At 47.8% G+C, this 15,254-nt stretch overlaps 5 protein-coding genes across 5 annotated transcripts; all 5 read left to right on the top strand.

Annotated features, from left to right (window-relative positions):
• Window positions 1-142: 142 nt before the first annotated feature.
• On the top strand, window positions 143-1,692 carry MGYG_04191 (histone acetyltransferase type B subunit 2; the record flags this gene model as incomplete). The annotated part of the gene is made up of 5 exons (XM_003173971.1): window positions 143-203; window positions 263-368; window positions 432-890; window positions 954-1,439; window positions 1,518-1,692. 5 exons carry the CDS (start codon window positions 143-145, stop codon window positions 1,690-1,692), a joined length of 1,287 nt encoding a protein of 428 aa, XP_003174019.1.
• Window positions 1,693-2,455: 763 nt separating this feature from the next.
• MGYG_04192 (GTP cyclohydrolase I) lies at window positions 2,456-3,641 on the top strand (the record flags this gene model as incomplete). Its single annotated transcript, XM_003173972.1, has 3 exons — window positions 2,456-2,897; window positions 2,973-3,277; window positions 3,339-3,641. 3 exons carry the CDS (start codon window positions 2,456-2,458, stop codon window positions 3,639-3,641), a joined length of 1,050 nt encoding a protein of 349 aa, XP_003174020.1.
• A 1,504-nt stretch (window positions 3,642-5,145) lies between these two features.
• On the top strand, window positions 5,146-7,209 carry MGYG_04193 (hypothetical protein; the record flags this gene model as incomplete). Its single annotated transcript, XM_003173973.1, has 1 exon — window positions 5,146-7,209. The coding sequence occupies one exon, from the start codon at window positions 5,146-5,148 to the stop codon at window positions 7,207-7,209; it is 2,064 nt and encodes a 687-aa protein (XP_003174021.1).
• Window positions 7,210-8,156: 947 nt separating this feature from the next.
• Window positions 8,157-9,742, top strand: MGYG_04194 (hypothetical protein; the record flags this gene model as incomplete). The annotated part of the gene is made up of 5 exons (XM_003173974.1): window positions 8,157-8,307; window positions 8,381-8,683; window positions 8,782-9,138; window positions 9,192-9,593; window positions 9,654-9,742. The coding sequence occupies 5 exons, from the start codon at window positions 8,157-8,159 to the stop codon at window positions 9,740-9,742; spliced, it is 1,302 nt and encodes a 433-aa protein (XP_003174022.1).
• A 2,108-nt stretch (window positions 9,743-11,850) lies between these two features.
• MGYG_04195 (CMGC/CDK/CRK7 protein kinase) lies at window positions 11,851-15,016 on the top strand (the record flags this gene model as incomplete). The annotated part of the gene is made up of 4 exons (XM_003173975.1): window positions 11,851-12,902; window positions 12,962-13,119; window positions 13,197-14,745; window positions 14,809-15,016. 4 exons carry the CDS (start codon window positions 11,851-11,853, stop codon window positions 15,014-15,016), a joined length of 2,967 nt encoding a protein of 988 aa, XP_003174023.1.
• Window positions 15,017-15,254: the final 238 nt, after the last annotated feature.

Genomic DNA, 15,254 nt, shown 5'->3' on the forward strand with positions numbered 1-15,254 from the left:
CCCAGCTGAAGCTATCACCCGTGTTTTAATTCACTTTTATCTGGTTTATTTTGAGAGGAAGACGGCAAGATGGACCACTTTTCACCAAGTACGTCGATAGTCTTCATATACCACGGAGGGAGATTGAATACTAATATATGGAATGGCAGGCCTAGAAGAAGACCACGAGGAGGAGATTGCAGAGGAGAAGATCATCAATGAAGGTATGGCAGAGCTTCCGGGAATGGATCGCCTTCCGCTGAGCGCTGACCGAGCTCTGTAGAATACAAAACATGGAAGAAGAATGCGCCTTTTCTATACGATATGATCCTGAGCACCGCGCTAGAGTGGCCAACTCTGACAGCGCAATGGCTCCCAGACAAGCAGGAGTGAGTCTCTGTCACTGTATACACCGTGTTTGCTTTCCCGCTCAATCTGACAAACCGATCCAGGGACCCCGACAAGCCATACTCCACACATCGCCTTTTGCTAGGCACACACACATCAAGCGAAGCACAAAACTACCTTCAAATAGCTCAAGTGCAGCTACCAAACCCTAAGAATCCAGAAGCTGAGGATTATGATGAAGAGAGGGGTGAGATTGGAGGCTATGGGGGCTCCAATAAGACGTCAATGGATGTGAAGTTTAATATCGTGCAGAAGATTGATCACAAGGGAGAAGTGAACAAGGCTCGGTACCAACCGCAGAATCCTAATATTATTGCAACGATGTGTACCGATGGACGGGTTATGATATGGGACCGGTCGAAACACCCTAGCATTCCTCAGGGCACAGTCAACCCACAGTTGGAGCTGTTAGGCCATACCAGCGAAGGATTTGGCTTAAGCTGGAACCCTCATACTGCAGGAGAAGTGGCCACAGGAAGTGAAGACAAGACTGTCCGGTTATGGTACGTGTATCCTCTAAAAGGCAGTCTACAGCGCTCGCTCGGTTTTTGTTAACCTCCGTGCAGGGATCTCAACACATACACGAAGGGCAATAAAGCATTGAAACCCGTGAGAACATATACGCACCACTCCTCTATTGTTAATGATGTCCAATACCACCCACTCCACTCGTCTCTCGTCGGCACCGTCTCCGATGACATCACCCTCCAAATTCTTGATATCCGTGAATCAGACACTACACGGTCTGCTGCATCTGCAAAGGGACAGCACAAAGATGCCATCAATGCTGTGGCCTTCAATCCCGCTGCCGAAACAGTAGTAGCTACTGGCTCAGCTGACAAGACCATCGGTCTATGGGACCTACGAAACCTCAAGTCAAAGCTTCATGCGCTCGAGTGCCACCAGGACTCAGTAACCTCACTATCGTGGCATCCCTTCGAAGAGTCTGTGTTGGCGAGTGCAAGTTACGACAGACGGATCATGTTCTGGGATCTCAGCCGCGCAGGTGAAGAACAGACCCAGGAAGACGCCCAAGACGGACCTCCAGAGCTGTATGTACCCTCCCCATCCGTCGCTACCTACGTCTTTTTAAAGCCTCCTCTGCTAATCTCGAATTTCCTACTGTTTAGATTGTTCGTGCATGGCGGACATACAAACCGCATATCCGACTTCAGCTGGAACCTTAATGACCCCTGGGTTCTTTGCTCAGCTGCTGAAGATAACCTGCTACAAGTATGGAAGGTCGCGGACGCGATTGTCGGCAAGGATATGGAGGATGTTCCCACCGAAGAGCTGGAGTCATGATGGAATCCTGTACTGCCCTGTAACCATAACTTATTCCCCTTACTCGCCGTGTAGCCGGCTGTTCGAGCCATGACAAAACACCTTGCAGAACTACCCTTGCCTGCATCCCACCTCTCCTCGCTGTGCTTTGTAGATCTTCCTGTGGCGGCCGTTTTCTTTTCGAAGCAAAACGCCCGCCCAGCCCAAATTCCAACAATGCTCTACCTCTCGCCGTCACCAAAAGATCCCCTCAGCTGTCACTGTATTACTCGCAAGACATCCTCCCTCGCCCTCGTCGTCTCCCCGGAAAAGAGGCCCCAGCCCTGGCATTAGCCAACTCGTCGGTGGAAATAGCACAACCCGTGGCTTTTCTTAAACAATTCTCCGAATCCCATACGGGCTGCGGGCAAAGGCTGATTGGCTGCCATGGGAGGAAATTTTCGGCGGGAAGAAGACAGTCGCAGCGATGGAGTCATCGTTCTCTTTCCTTCTCCTCCGAGCGATCGCTTTGGTCGTGCAGAATATGAATCTCACTGACAGTTCGGTGTCGCTGTACTCCGTACTTGACTATTGAATTGAACTGAATAGCTACACCAGTTACTCCGTGAAGTCCACTTAAGCTTGCAGGGCGAAAAAAGCGTCACCGGGAAAACGGACAAGGAAGAAAAAAAAGTTATCCCGCCATCAGAAGCAGCCGCGATAAAAAAAATACCCCCCCTTCCCTTCTCTCCCACTTAGATCAACCATCATTCATTATCTTACACAGTAACAAAGCACATTTATAATGGCTCCAGGAGATTCACAGACGCTGCATCCTAAGCCGAAGTCGGCGGTGCCGTCGTATCTGCTGAATGGAAACGCTTCGGTGCGCATGCCGAGCAACAGTCGAGAGCGCGAGAGCCTGAACCACTCGATCAAGTCGTCCTTTGAACGGAAACATGCACTGGGGCCGGAAGAGCTCAGAGACGCGGCTACTGTCACGGATACGTCGAATACAAATGGCCCTGCTTCCGGTACCGACGAGAGCAAGGTCAATGGCGAGGAGCAGAAGCCGAACGGGCTGAAGATGGTGACCGATGTGGCCTCACAGCAACCGAAATACAACGGGAACAGTCACTTAAGGGAGCATAGAGATCAGATATCTCCTCCATCGACTGCTGTCAGTCGTCCTGCCAGTCCATATACGTTGAATCCACCGATAGACTTTGACGGACTCAGCTGGCCTAGTAAGTCGCTGTTACATTGAACCTCCCATTCGGGGTTATTAGAATAGGAAGGCTAACTGTGTATTCATTTTCAAGGTCTGGGAACAAGAGAGCGGTTGGAGTCGACGCCTGAACAAACCGAACAGCGGATTCAGAAGCTTGCAGGTGCCGTGAGGACTATTCTTGAGTGCATTGGAGAAGATCCAGAGCGTGAAGGCCTGCTCGAGACGCCAGAGCGATACGCCAAAGCTCTCATGTTCTTCACAAAGGGATATGAAGAGAATGTACGCGATCTGGTTAATGGTGCTGTATTCCATGAGGATCACGATGAACTTGTGATTGTCAAGGACATCGAAGTGTTCTCCTTATGCGAGCACCATATGGTTCCTTTCTCGGGAAAGGTAGGTATTCTAACTCCTTCCACCAGCCCGGCGTACGACTGACAGCTTTTCCCCAATATAGATGCACATTGGCTACATTCCTGACCGTAGAGTCCTTGGTCTCTCGAAACTTGCTCGTCTTGCGGAAATGTTCTCTCGCCGACTTCAGGTTCAAGAAAGACTAACAAAGCAAGTCGCCCTCGCCATTGTTGAAGTTCTCAAACCACAAGGCGTTGCTGTAGTCATGGAATCAAGCCATCTCTGCATGGTCATGCGTGGTGTCCAAAAGACAGGCAGCACTACAACCACTAGCTGCATGCTTGGTTGTATGAGGTCAAGCGCAAAGACCAAAGAAGAGTTCCTCAGCCTGTTGAACAGGAGATAAACTCCAAATCGCCCTGAAGAAAAAACCTTGAAACCAGATAGAATACAAGCATATTAGCAGGTAACCACGGATGTGATACAGTCATCCTTAGCCACCTCAGCAGCAGCTCAAGAGCTTCAACATAGCCCTATGGAGCCCACCTCCCCAATCATTTGCACAAAGTATATTATTTCCCTTTCTGCATTTACACCAACATGGCTTCGAGACAGGACTACGGTCTTGCTCCAATTCGCCTTTCAACAAGATAATACCTGGCGTTATTTCTTCTTTGATTTACCTTCTAGCACTTCCTACTTTTTTTCCTGTTGGTTTTCTGTCCACGTAGCATACCCCCATTCAACTTTACTGCTTATTTCAACAACCCCCAATGACGAAGGTTATGATAGATGAGATTTCATGCTGCTCAACGCACTGATAACTGCACTTACTCGAAGGATATACAAGCGGAAAATATATCCATAGCCGAGGTTCACTGCAATAAGAGCCTTTATCACCCTAACGGGCAGCCTACTCTTAGGATGTATAGATGGAACTACATAGCAACGAACTCGATTAGCTGTTGGTTCTATATGCCATTTCTCTTTCTCATTTTGCTTATACCAAACCTGAAAAGTTGTTAACTCTTCTCAAGCGCAGCCTTTATGTATATCTTATAGCTGGCCTGTTTAAACAAACTCGCCCATAGTGATAGGCAAAACCTGATTCAACCAGCGCTTTGCTAACCCAGCTGACTTTTAAAGTCTTTACTCTCCCTTAAGAGCGTTTCCCATGTAGTAATTATGTGTCTTTTACTATTATTCACATGAGGTTTGTCTGAGTTTCTGGCCTCACTTCTTATGTTTAGTGAAGGTTGTTATACTATTCACAAAAGGTGACTATCGCTGTGGTAACAAGTTGATAATAAGCCAAACGGCGATATCAAACATGTGTTCGAAATACCTACCATATTAAAACACGTCCTGCTGTAGTCTTCCTGTTTACCTTTCACAGGCTTTCCTTATGCTAGGTATCTTGCTCTTTGGATCTTGTTATTATTGCAGGAACAGATATTGACTAGCCTATAGGGGCTATCAAAGGGTGTTCATATCCAGAACACAATATCACATTTCTAGTGTCGGAACTTCCCATCTTCCAGAAGCTGGTCTTTATAAGGCCTTAAGGTATGATCTTTTCACATAGTCTCTTTCTTTCCCTCTCTCTTCTCACATCTTTGGCTAAGGCCAGCTCAAAATTCCGTGTTGTTGTGGGCTTAACCAAACTAACACTTTGCTAGGGATAGATCACAAGGAGCAAAAATTGTCTAGTTTGTTCCTGAGCAAGTGTGTGACCCCTGGGATTGCAAAGTGCTACATAGAAAGCATCCAAAGGACCTTATATCTCCTCACTCTGCTCCCCTAACCTCTTATGGCAGTGTTGCTAACGTTTCACATAGTATAAATCTTCGATTTATAGGAAACATACTGAGCAAGCAAGCATCCTTTGACCCTGGTATAGTGAACCAGTGATGGCTGATAAAGGGACTCGAAAGGGGTCCTTGGGAGCACGCCGTGCCCAAAACAAGGGTAAAACAAGAATCAACAAAGGCAAACAGAGGCAGGAGCCTCCACCAATACGACCCCAGGAGCAGTCAAATCAGCAACAAGTTGGTGAACTTCCTCTTGGGTTCGTGCCCGGGCCTGCATATCTCCCACAGTTATCTGGTCCGGGACATTTGCCCGAGTACAAGCCGGTTCCAAATGCATCTGGTCGAATTAGGGTTGTCCCTGAGGACCCTCCCATGCCTAAGTTTGAACTGGATGCAAATAAGCCATTCACAGATAAGAGAAGAGTCTCGAATCCACTACACGTTCGCAAGAGCACTGGGCCAGAGCAGATATTTCCAGCAAATATTCAAGGCTACCAATGGGCTGTAGCCGCAGGGTATGATGGATGTCTGTTGCCCAATCCTCCACTGACAGCCATTCTAAAAGACAATCATGTCTCTGAAGATCGAGGATCACAGTTCTCCGGTCGTGAGTTTGAGCCAAATCAGCATCAATGTTACATAAACCCCACTACAGCCGAACTCATACACCTGGCCCAAGGACATGCTTATACAAAAGGGCTCAACCCAAAAAGTGTAGCCTTTCCAACTGTCAAGCTGCCAGCCTTAAGAGGGGTTGTTGTGAAGGCACCCAGAGACAGCAAAGAAGAGAGCGGGCCAGTTGTCCTTCCAGACATAAGGAAAGCAGTGCGTTTAATTGTGGCAACATTGCCGCATCTCAGCCGTGGATTCCTTGCAGATCATATCATTAGCACCTGGAAAAATCGTGACTGGCATGCTATCGGAGTCCCTAGGCCAGAATATACGGACTGGACCTCCAGAACTATCAGCAGATGCCGCATTACTAACCGTGGCCACAGTAATGGTTACCAGAGCTTTGGTGACTTTGCTCAGTTAGATTTTGACTCGCCCTCTCTTGGGAATTTCTCAATCATGAAGTCGAAATATTTCCCCGACTTTAGGAACATGTCAGTTGTTCCCCGCGAAAGTTCAAAGCCCGAATTCAACATATTTCAGCACTTGGTCAAGCATCCTGAACTGGTCATTATCATGGCAAAGTATCTTCGAGTCCAAGAACTGCTAATTCTCTATTCCATGTCGAGACCATTTCACCATATTGTCCGCAATCGTATTACTGGAATCATTATTTCCCAGGCGCAACGCCGAGCTATGGAATCGTCCCAGATCTTCCCCTTCCGCTGCTTTAATAAGCTTTGCTTCACCGATCCCGCTAGACAGCCACACCCAGTCCGCGAAAGAGCAATGGCAGGAGAAGTTCGTCAAGTTCCCTCGTTTAAATGGTTATTGATGGTATGCTACCGTGAAATGGTTTGCCATGAGATAGTCACCATCATGGCAGAAGATGGTGTGCCGGTCCCTGGTGTATGCAGCTCTGTCCTGAAAAAGATATGGCTCCTAATGGATATTCCGGACAACCATCGACGCCTTGCATTGGTTCGAAAAGGATCCATTTTCAGTGATGTTGACCTTTTTTTCGCCATGCTGCTCTTTGTCAAGTTTGATATGCGATTCACGGATCCTATCACGGGCAATGGAAAGGATGGTATGCGTCGCTTGCTCCTTGCACAGCCTAGTCTAACTGTGTTATGGAGAGCTCTAAGACGTACAGCTCTAGTCAGTAAACTGGATGTCATGAAGCTCTATGTCCGCTGGAGGTATCACCCTCCTCATCCTGAACTCGGCCAGACAATTTTCGGCATTCCGCCCAATGAAATTGGAATGACACAATATGAGGGTTGGGGGAAGACACGAAGCAGATATGTACTGTTACGCCCTGATGAACTCATTATAAGAGAGTCGGTTCGCCGAGGGTTGAATCTGCAATTCCATTACACAGATATGTTTCTTTGGGGGTATGTCAATCCAAGAACGAGGGGTAACACTGAGATCGAAACATTTTCGCGTACTCTGGATAGGCTGGAGGGGATGGAAGAGATACTGGTGCCTAAGGAAGAGCGGATGAGAGCAAAATTAGCTATGTCAGCCGTTCACAGACGGACCTAGTCAAACGCTTGACTGCAAAACTGAATATCCACATCACAGCTGTTTGCGTGCAGCTTCCCTGGTAACGTTTGGTTTGGGCATCCTGGAAAATACACAAATACTGGAGGTTGTCACATAGATTGACTGGTGGAGTTCGGAATTGAAAATATTTTCCGATAACTAAAGCGGTTTGGTACGAGGAGTTTGTGTTTCTGTATTCTTATCTGGGAACGGTTGAGGTATGGTTAACGGAGAAGGGAAAGGGGCAGGGCATCAGAGGCTCACTTGAGATGAGACCAACCAAGTTAGGTTCTAACGAGTGAACTAGCTAGTCAAGCATCCAAGGAAGCAACATTTCAAAGCATTAGCCTCGCCATATCTTCTAGGCCATCGTCTGGTCGTTTGGTTCAATGTTTTGTTGTCCGGAGTATGTCAACTTAAGCTTCAAGCATCGGCCTCTCGGGTCAACCGTGCGTCCCGACCATGTTATTAATAATCCTATGACGTAGGCAGAAAAGGACAACAAAACAAGAATGCATCGCGGAGTATTTTACTCCTTTGCTCAACACGGGATAAAGCTTAGAGCTGATTAAAAGAGGCGTTCTAGATTTCATATTCGATGCCGTTAAGACTAGCTTGCATAGTAGATTGGTAATACTAATTAACTCCTGCGTATTGGTGTTGCTTAATGTTGGCCAAGCTACGACTGCTCCTTGACTAGTTATAAATAAGCTATCTTTACCAGGGTCTTTCGTTCAACGTACAACAGTGTTCTTTTAAAATAATATCCGGGGTCTATGAGTTTTAAAATCTTGACAAGAAAATATCTGTCCGAACCTGGAGTCCTTGTCAGGTCTTCTTTATTAACAAGACAGGTATCCACGGCTATTCCGCGTCCCATTTTGCCTACAAAGCTATCAAAAGAGCTGTATACTATTTTACCTTGCGTACCAAAACGAAGGATAACCATGGCGTCCCCAAGTAATATCAAATTGTCCGTTACAGATGCGCCTGTCTTTAGCTTCCACCCTAAAGTGGAAACCGCTGAGAAGGCAAGCGAGCTGTTGCAGAAAGATGAACAAGAACATAACATATATTTCAATGACATGGGGTTTCACAGTCAGTATTTTCTTTCTTGTTTTGGCACCCACAATGAAAAGCCCCATTTATGATAGACTAACAGTCATCGCAGATCACATCGATCACCACGTACTATCTATCTATGCTCTCGGGGCATCTCCAGAAGATGTAGTGCGCGCCTACGCTAGCGGTTCAAGCTACCAACGGCCTGCTCTCCCAGTGGATGAGGACGTTGTCAAGCGCCTAAGCAATCAAGATGAATTTAGAAAACTGGCTGGAAAGAGAGAGCATTACCCAAACTTCCTGCGTTTTTTCAAACAAGAGCTTGAATCCAAGGGCGTCGGCTCCGTTGTGAATGAGTATCTCTTTGCGGGAGGGGAGTTTGCTGACGAGATGTTGGCACGGCTTTTTGGAGGTGCTTAAACCCCCTTAACCTGAATCCCCTTTCTCGAGACTAGGAATATTCCTTCGATCCTGCCGATCCCGGCGAAGGTTGCTAATAGATGATTATAGGGCTTATGCATCCGTTGATCCACTTAGGGTTCGGGATTGAATTCAACCAGCCTTCTATCATTGCCCAGGGGCTTGCTCAAACAGCCACGCATAGTAAACAGTTGGAGATCTTTTTTCAGCCCGCAGAGAAGATGGCACGAGATGCTGGAACGCCCAGCAACAAAACATTGGTTCAGCTTCAGGATGAGCTACGAAACGACTCCGATATCAAACGTTCCATTGAGTGGGCTGACTCCAATAAGATTTTTGATGGCGTGATGCACCGATGCCCGGACAAAATGATTAAATATGCCAGCCAGTTCAGTGTTGAACCCAACCAATTCGAGGAGAAATTTGCCGAGTTAATCAATTCAACGGGTATATTATCCCCAGCTTTTGCTAGAGGGATATGAGCTAACCTGATGATCTAGTGTACTTTACCGGCACGGCCCAAAATCCCAAGAAGGCAATCAAGTTTGATTTCTTCTACATTCACTCGTTGAACTCTAACATTTTCCTGTCTGCTTTCTTTGCTCAGCCCTGGATGACCAAGGAGAATAAGGTACGCCTTCTCGAATGGAAGGCTCGTAACGATGTCCTTACCTACGTCTCTCGCGGATGCGCGGAGCCACACCTGGAGGACATCACAAGTTACCCTGCCAAGCTGGATTGGGACGGAGTGTTCAAGGAGACTGTAGCACTTAAGCAGGATGATGGGCATGCCGCCAAATTTGTCCGGCATGCCGCTCACGGTGAAAAGGTTTGTAAGCAGTATGAAGGAAAGGACAGCTTCCGTATTAAAGGTGATATGTGGTTGAAGCTGGGAAATATGGGTAAGCAATGCCGCCGTTATAGCTCTAGAAAAAGGATAACTAACGGAACCATCCATCTAGTGGTCGATTCCATTAATGCTCCAGGGCCCAACTGGGTGAGGTCTGCGGGTTTTGAAGAGGCATGGGAAGAAGTCCCGGCGCGACAGTAACTTCTATTGTGCAGAATGATTTGCAATGTCGTTTCTAGTACCAGAATGAACTGTGTTTTCATAATTTTAATTTTATATATAGCCACAAGCACAAGTTGTTTCTTCGAGCGCGTTCCTATGGAGATTATTGCAATATAAACACGTCACATGGAGAGTCATATTAGTCATCAACAAGCGCGAATTATATCACGTGATGGATCCAACGTCAAGAGTGAACTTCAGGAAGTTTTTAGCTTCAAATGAACATGGGGATGTAGTTCTTCAGGAAGAAAGGTCGAGAATACGGCTATACGGTGCCGCTTAGTGCTGTGGGCAGCCTGTGGGCTACTCCTTGTGTTGAAGGTATGTTTCTTGCGTTCTTAATGCACGGGTGATGCGTAATCTCCACTGCAATAAAGCAGAAGCGAGAGGGGCAAGCCAGATGCTGGAGCCGACTCGAATAACACCTTGCGTCTTTGATAGGTCTACGCCGTGCTCTATACACCTATGTTTTATACATTATTAAAGCCATCTATTTTATTCCTACAGCCAGAGCTCTCAGCCGCCCGTTGCCCCGGAAGACGGGCGAAATTCTGTTATGCAGACGATATATTGCATGTAGTTGACGTCAGCGTTGAATATTTGCCCGATGGATGGTGAATAGCTGGATATATAGACTTGCTTACTCTCTTGCTTCCAGGTTAACTAGGTATGCGCCCGATTCATATATCTTTCATCTTGTGAGTGATTTCTTTTACCTCTTAATATTGACAGGCAAACCGCAGTTTAACTATGGGAGTACGGGTCATTCGGCTGTTAGGATGGAATCCTACTCTTCACTAGCCGTGTCCTGGATGGGGTTGTCTATGCTTTACATTTAATTTTTTTTTGGTAAATTCGTGTTGCGCAATCTTTGCTCTACACGTTCTGAGAGGGTCATCGACCAGCTGGCCTATTCAGTTATGACACCACAGGCCATTTCTTGAGTAATTTGCCCACATACGATTCGGTCAAAATAGTATGGAAGGGAACGGCACTTTCCGTCCATCTAAGGTTGAGTTATACATTCTCAACAAAAATCCTCGCCATATGACTTTATCCTGGCTGAAAGGGTGCCGGAAAATCTGGCTGGCTCCAAGCTGACTATGTATAGGAATTTTTACAAGCAGTTTTTCGTCGAGTCAATTGGGGGATATTCTGCCACACATTGCAACTTTGATGCAAATCAACAGGTTTTATCACCACATATGTGGCGTGCGAGGAGCGTTAGCTGACGATATGTTTGGCTTCCCCCGCCGTTGATGAATGACCTCGAGTTGGAGAAATTTATACCGTAGATAGACAGGTGGCGGTATGCTGTGGATTGTGGCTCCGCCGGTTGGTGACACCAGCAGAAATTATGCGGTGACCAAAGGTGCAGTCTTTGCAGATATGTGAATACCGAAGGAGCACCTCTGGATAGGGACGCTACCGGCGCGTTGCTGTTGGCTTGTCCCATGTTAGTCTTGGCCGTTTTTACAGCAAGACCATGGAGCCCGCCGCTCCTTTACGTAGAAGCTATTACAGGAGTGAATCTCGGGTGATTTACACAGCCTGGATCAGCCCGAACACACGGAGCCCAACGGCAATCATTGTTGTTCGGTGGCAGGAGACTGAGTAATATCAAGACCTCGCCGTCCTGGTGATATACACTCTAGTTACCTGGCAACTGAACACCAGAGCTTCACCGCACACGAAATGGAAAAAACAAAACTAGTAGATATACCAATATCTACGCTGGCTAACGACCTTCTAATCCTCCCACCCAACGATCGTCATGCAAGATACATCGACTCCTTACGGAACCGATCTCTTTTCGCGAGGCTTGCGCGGGAAGGAATAAAATATCGACAGCAAGACAGGGAAGTGCGCAAGTGGTGCCTCTCGCCCGCCGTTGTTCCGAGAGCCACTTTTTATCGACCAAAGGAAAAAAAAACGCTTTCTGAACATTAATTTGGCAACACAACAAGACCGCAAGGCAGACGACGACCGAGACGACGACAATACCTTTGGTGCATCCTGACATTGCTACGGCCATTGTCAGTCGATCAACTTATCTATTTACGAAAACATATGCGGCTTGGAGGTACATGGCCGGATACGATAGGAACCTATCGATGAGAGAACAGAGGAGAGACAGGCACGACGAATACGAAACGATAGAGCAAAAGACGGGCAGAGGAGGCTCCTATCACCAGCAACCCAGGCATTCGCTGCGTCGCAAGGAGCAGGATAGGTCGGGCAGAGGTCGCGGTGACTCCTATCATCAACGCTTTTCGCTCCATCGAACCGATCAGGGACGAGGTGGAGGGAGAAGAACCGCGTCCCCATCCCCACACGACGATTCTACTGCTCAACAACAGCGCAACACTAGCCCAGAGCAACAGGTAAGGGTCCGACAAGATGAAGAGGCACATTCACATTCACGGGGAGAGGAATACAAGCGACTGAGGAGTGCTTCACCACCCCTTTCGCGTCGCCGCCACTCTTCCTCTAGCAGGCGACGAGCCCGCGGTAGTGAGGGCTTCGCCGGGAGTCATAGGAAATCTCGCGAGCACAGCCATTATTCAAAGAGATCTCACCCTTCAGACAAGGAGAATCGACCCGCTAACGATTTTGTTGAAGATTTCGCTGGGACCAGCTCTCGATCGCATCCCCCGTCCGACGAGCAAAGCCATTTTACCGCTTCCCCAAGAACTTTTACTCCCCCATTCACTCGCAATATAGAACCCCATTCCCGACCAACGTCACAGTACCCGCTTACTTCTAGAACCTCGCATAACCGTTCCCTCCCTACGCCGTCCTCTCACCTAGAATCCGTTTCGAGCAACCCTTCAAGGCCCGATTTCTCTCCTTTTCCCATCGCAAGTGTGCGTAAAGACAGCAGCAGACGGAGAGCCAATAAGGACGAACACATGCGTGACACATATCCAGTACATGGTGTAAGGCCGGCGGAAGCCCGGTCTTCACGGCGGCCGTCACACCCATCTGTTGATACTCGTCAGCCATACACATCACCACAGTATGTAACTCCTACCAGCTCCAGGCACGAGTCTCCGCAATCTGCCTCCCCTTACAGTGGCGGTGGACGCGGCTCGTGGTCCGCACAGCAACAATCACAGCCGTATCATGGACAGTCGAGGTGAGGTGGACCTCTAATGTTTAAGCGGCGTGATTTTATACTTACTTACTGTTTACTAGACAACTACATGGCTACTCCCCACCCTATCGACAGTCAAGCTACCCGTCTCAAAATGCACCGCCAAGTCAATATTATCAAGGCCAGCCGCCAACCTCAGGCCATCTCCCGCCGGGCTATTCGGCTCAAGCTTATAGAGGAAGTAATTCATCATATCGTGGTAAGTATCATCCCATACGTCTTTCCGTTTAAAGATTTTTCTAGCGGAATGTTAGCTGTGTTCTGACGAATTCACAGGCTCACGTTCCAGAGGGTCGCATTTGGATGCTGTACAATGGACTAGTCGGGGCCGTGGCGCGCCCCATCAGCACCCGCCGCCTCTTCCAATGCAAATCCCGTCTGAAGAGCAAATGTCTCTCGATACTGATGAAGAAGACAATCCTTTTCGGCCGTCGAAAGACCTGCAGGTGGAGGATCAAGGGGCAGCAGGCGATCTAGAACGCCCTGAGCCTCCTCCTTCCAAACGTCAGCCTACCAGCACCACTTCACAACCAAAGGAATCTGGGAAATTCAGCTTCGCATTCAAATCAAAAGCTACGCCATCCCAGGCTCCAAAGCCAATTCCTGATTTAACGCATAAAATGCGTGAGCCTCCTCGGCCTTTGGAGCTCCCAAAAACAAAGCCACAGTCTGTGACCTCCAAATTAAAACATGAGACACGCTCTGATCGTCGGGATGATCGTCGGGATCCCCGACGTGGAGAGCGTCGGTTTGATGGCTGGGACGAAAGGCGGCGGGAACGACGTGAAGACCGACGAGAGTCTCGGCCTGAGAAGCGAAAAGACCGTACAACCGAGCGTTCAAAGCCTAAGAAGAAAATTCTCACTCGAATGAAGCCCAGGCCGACCCTTTCTGAAGAATTCTCACGTGCAGACTCCGTCTATTACCGCAAGCCTGGGAATGAGTCTGTCGTGGGAGCTGGTACTTACGGCAAAGTCTTCAAGGCAGTGCATGTTTTTACAAAGAACATGGTGGCCTTAAAACGAATACGCATGGAAGGAGAAAAGGATGGGTTTCCTATCACTGCTGTTCGAGAGATAAGACTCCTTCAACATCTTCACCATCAGAACGTCGTCAGCCTTCAAGAGGTGATGGTGGAGAAAAATGAATGCTTTATGGTGTTCGAATACCTTTCCCACGACCTTACTGGCCTCATCAACCATCCCACTTTCGTACTATCAGCCGCACACAAAAAACATCTCGCCAAACAAATGTTCGAGGGCCTAAACTACTTGCATCATCGTGGAGTGCTTCATCGTGACATCAAGGCAGCAAATATCCTTATCAGCAATCAAGGCCAACTCAAATTTGCAGACTTTGGACTTGCCAGATTCTTTTCCAAATCACGGCAACTTGACTATACCAACAGAGTCATCACAATATGGTATAGGCCTCCAGAGCTACTCCTTGGAGAGACTCGGTATGGCCCTGCGGTTGACATTTGGAGTGCCGCGTGTGTATACATGGAAATGTTTACCAAGAAAGCCATTTTCCCTGGAGATGGCAGCGAACTAAATCAAATAGATAAACTCTACAACTCTCTTGGGACCCCGACAAGAGCTGACTGGCCAGACATTATTGATATGCCCTGGTTCGAACTCATGCGCCCCGCTGAGCGGAAGAAGAGGGCATTTGAGGATCTATATCGAGATTGTTTATCTCCAGCTGCCCTTGACCTTGTTGCCAGCATATTCCAGTACGATGCTAGTAAACGACCATCTGCAGAGGAAATTCTTGCACACCCCTACTTTGTGTCTGAGGAGCCAGGGCCACAGCAAGCTATGGAGTAAGTCGTGGATTCTGAAAACTGTATCATGTATCGACTGTACTAATATAAGTCTCTCTTTAGACTAGCAGATGTGGAGGGTGATTGGCATGAATTCGAATCCAAAGCCCACCGAAAAGAGAAGGATAAGGAAGCTCGCCGTGCAGAACAACGAGAAAGAGAAAAGCGGAAAATAGCTGGCTCTACCGAACTAAGCGAAGATAGAGAATCCAAACGTACACGACTCGACGACAGTGCACCAACATCGCAGGGCGCAGAGACAGAGAACTAAACGTCACTGATCTGCATAGGATATATTCTCTTTTTGCTCTCCCTGGCCGTTCTATTTTCCTCCTTAATCACCTGTTCTTAGTATTAACTCCCTTTTTCGGCGCAAAGTATGAGGCGGGAAGAAAATGTATAACTCTATCCTCCATGGTATACCCGTTGAGTATATGTGGAAGCTAAATGAGTGATTGGCTTTGGCGTTGGGGGAGATTGCTATATAACCACCCGCTGTTATCCCTTTT

The sequence above is a fragment of the Nannizzia gypsea genome, genomic scaffold (genome assembly GCF_000150975.2).
Source record: "Nannizzia gypsea CBS 118893 supercont1.3 genomic scaffold, whole genome shotgun sequence".
Taxonomy (NCBI): Eukaryota; Fungi; Ascomycota; class Eurotiomycetes; order Onygenales; family Arthrodermataceae; genus Nannizzia; species Nannizzia gypsea.